We start from the raw sequence: 3194 nt of genomic DNA on the forward strand, positions 1-3194 counted from the left end.
AGCTTTAACGTAGTCCTACCTCATGTTTAATGTAGTCCTACCTCACGCTTAATGTAGTCCTACCTCAGCTTTAACGTAGTCCTACCTCAGCTTTAACGTAGTCCTATATGACTTTAACGTAGTCCTATATGACTTTAACGTAGTCCTATATGACATTAACGTAGTCCTATATGACTTTAACGTAGTCCTACCTCAGCTTTAACGTAGTCCTATATGACTTTAACATAGTCCTACCTCATCATTAATGTAGTCCTACCTCACCTTTAACGTAGTCCTACCTCACCTTTAACGTAGTCCTACCTCACGTTTAATGTAGTCCTACCTCACCTTTAACGTAGTCCTACCTCAGCTTTAACGTAGTCCTACCTCACGTTTAATGTAGTCCTACCTCACGCTTAATGTAGTCCTACCTCAGCTTTAACGTAGTCCTACCTCAGCTTTAACGTAGTCCTACCTCAGCTTTAACGTAGTCCTACCTCAGCTTTAACGTAGTCCTATATGACTTTAACGTAGTCCTATATGACTTTAACGTAGTCCTATATGACTTTAACGTAGTCCTACCTCAGCTTTAACGTAGTCCTACCTCAGCTTTAACGTAGTCCTATATGACTTTAACGTAGTCCTATATGACTTTAACGTAGTCCTATATGACTTTAATGTAGTCCTACCTCAGCTTTAACGTAGTCCTACCTCAGCTTTAATGTAGTCCTACCTCAGCTTTAACGTAGTCCTACCTCAGCTTTAACGTAGTCCTATATGACTTTAACGTAGTCCTATATGACTTTAACGTAGTCCTATATGACTTTAACGTAGTCCTACCTCAGCTTTAACGTAGTCCTACCTCAGCTTTAACGTAGTCCTATATGACTTTAACGTAGTCCTATATGACTTTAACGTAGTCCTACCTCAGCTTTAACGTAGTCCTACCTCAGCTTTAACGTAGTCCTATATGACTTTAACGTAGTCCTATATGACTTTAACGTAGTCCTACCTCAGCTTTAACGTAGTCCTATATGACTTTAACGTAGTCCTATATGACTTTAACGTAGTCCTACCTCACCTTTAACGTTGTCCTACCTCAGCTTTAACGTAGTCCTATATGACTTTAACGTAGTCCTACCTCACCTTAACGTAGTCCTACCTGACTTTGACGTAGTCCTACCTCAGCTTTAACGTAGTCCTATATGACTTTAACGTAGTCCTACCTCAGCTTTAACGTAGTCCTATATGACTTTAACGTAGTCCTACCTCACCTTTAACGTAGTCCTACCTCAGCTTTAACGTAGTCCTATATGACTTTAACGTAGTCCTACCTCACCTTTAACGTAGTCCTACCTGACTTTGACGTAGTCAGACAGCAGCCAGCGGTAGATGGCCTTGGTGGCGTGGGTCATGAAGGTCCGTCCTTTAAAGCTGGTCTTCTGCAGGAACCAGGGCAGAGCTCCACAGTGATCCAGGTGGAAGCTAAAGGGGCGGGGCAGGTCGGTCACCACGTCTTCATCTTTACACAAACATCAAACGTAAACAATCAGATTCTTCTGGACTCACTGGCTGATGAGCAGCAGGTCGATTTCTGCCGGATCGATCAGGTCAATGTACGGCAGAGCGTCCATTCCCTCCAGACCGGGATGGATCCCGCAGTCCAGCTGAAACACAACAATCACAAGTTTGAACGCTGTGAGGCGCCGCAGCAGACCGCCCTGATAGGAGGAAACTCACCATGATCTTTCTTCCTTTGAACTCCAGGATGATGCAGGATCGTCCCACTTCCTGTCCCGCCCCCCTGGAAACAAACACACAGAGACAAACATTCACCTCTCTCTCTCTCTAATATTTCTTTGGAGCACCTTTATCTTTGATTACTGCTCACATTCACTGTGTTTCCAGAACCTTCTGCTATATCACAAGATTTACTTCTGTCCAGTGTTTCATTTTTCACCAATAAATTGTATTGATGGTGGGAGAGTCTGGGTTAAGGTCTGGACTCTGGGAGAGTCGGGGTTAAGGTCTGTACTGTGGGAGAGTTGGGGTTAAGGTCTGGACTCTGGGAGAGTCGGGGTTAAGGTCTGGACTCTGGGAGAGTCGGGGGTTAAGGTCTGGACTCTGGGAGAGTCGGGGTTAAGGTCTGGACTCTGGGAGAGTCTGGGTTAAGGTCTGGACTCTGGGAGAGTCTGGGTTAAGGTCTGGACTCTGGGTTAAGGTCTGGACTCTCACCAGTGTTCATGGAAGTATTAACATATTAAACAGACTCTTTAAACATCGACTGAACACAAGTTTGAAGTTTCAGATCTTAAAATAAGAATAAATAAAGTTATTTTTTGTAAATGATTGTAATCCGAAGTGATGTATGTTCTCTACAGATTTAATTAAAGTCATAAAAAGTTAAACTTTAAACGGTTTGTTTGTTGTTTTAAACAGAAACAGTTAAACTTCATGTTATATGAACGGGGTTTGGTGGGAGACAACATGGCGGACATGTTGGAAGAAAAGAAGATTGAAGTGGTTTTTTTACTCACAGCGGGCGAATCAGCAGCTGGTCACTTTCCTCCGCGGGAACCGTGACGTCAGATTTACGTTTAGTCGTCATGGTTACTTTAATAAATCCACAAATCTTCACAAAAACACAAAAATATTACTTCATTCTTTCTTCAGCTGCAGCGCGCGGAGCCGAAAGTTTGGTTGCTGCGTCACTTCCGGTCCTGCTGAAATCTCTCCGTGTGGTACAGCGAAGAACAACAAAGGTTCCGCTGCCAGAAGAGGGCGTGACGATATTCAGTCTGTGTCCTCTTCTATGCTGCACGGCTGGACAGACTGGTGAGGAAGGCTGGCCCGGTGGTGGGCTCAGAGAAGGACCCTCCACCCTGCACCCTCCACCCTGCACCCCCCACCCTGCACCCCGCACCCTCCACCCTGCACCCTGCACCCTCCACCCTGCACCCCGCACCCTCCACCCTCCACCCTGCACCCTCCACCCTGCACCCCCCACCCTGCACCCCGCACCCTCCACCCTGCACCCTCCACCCTGCACCCTGCACCCTCCACCCTCCACCCTGCACCCTGCACCCTCCACCCTGCACCCAGAGACTTAGGACCCTGTTGTGAAGGTTAGAGAGTATATAATGCACTTCTTGTCAAAAGTGACAGGTCTATTGTTCTCATTGTTCTGTTTGGACCAATGAGAATGCAGCATTAGG

At 45.9% G+C, this 3194-nt stretch overlaps 1 protein-coding gene across 1 annotated transcript in view; it reads right to left on the reverse strand.

The window, feature by feature from the left end:
- cpsf3 (cleavage and polyadenylation specific factor 3) overlaps positions 1-2711 on the reverse strand; it is a 17532-nt gene extending 14821 nt beyond the window's left edge. The window contains exons 1-4 of the mRNA XM_061051439.1: positions 2517-2711; positions 1720-1783; positions 1549-1646; positions 1336-1464 (exon numbers count right to left, since the gene is read on the reverse strand). Coding sequence (XP_060907422.1) covers positions 1336-1464; positions 1549-1646; positions 1720-1783; positions 2517-2587 — 362 coding nt within the window. The 5' untranslated portion in view covers positions 2588-2711. The remainder of the gene's footprint in view (positions 1-1335; positions 1465-1548; positions 1647-1719; positions 1784-2516) is intronic.
- Between the last annotated feature and the right edge of the window lie 483 nt (positions 2712-3194).

This window comes from Labrus mixtus, chromosome 12, assembly GCF_963584025.1.
Source record: "Labrus mixtus chromosome 12, fLabMix1.1, whole genome shotgun sequence".
NCBI classification, from domain to species: domain Eukaryota; kingdom Metazoa; phylum Chordata; class Actinopteri; order Labriformes; family Labridae; genus Labrus; species Labrus mixtus.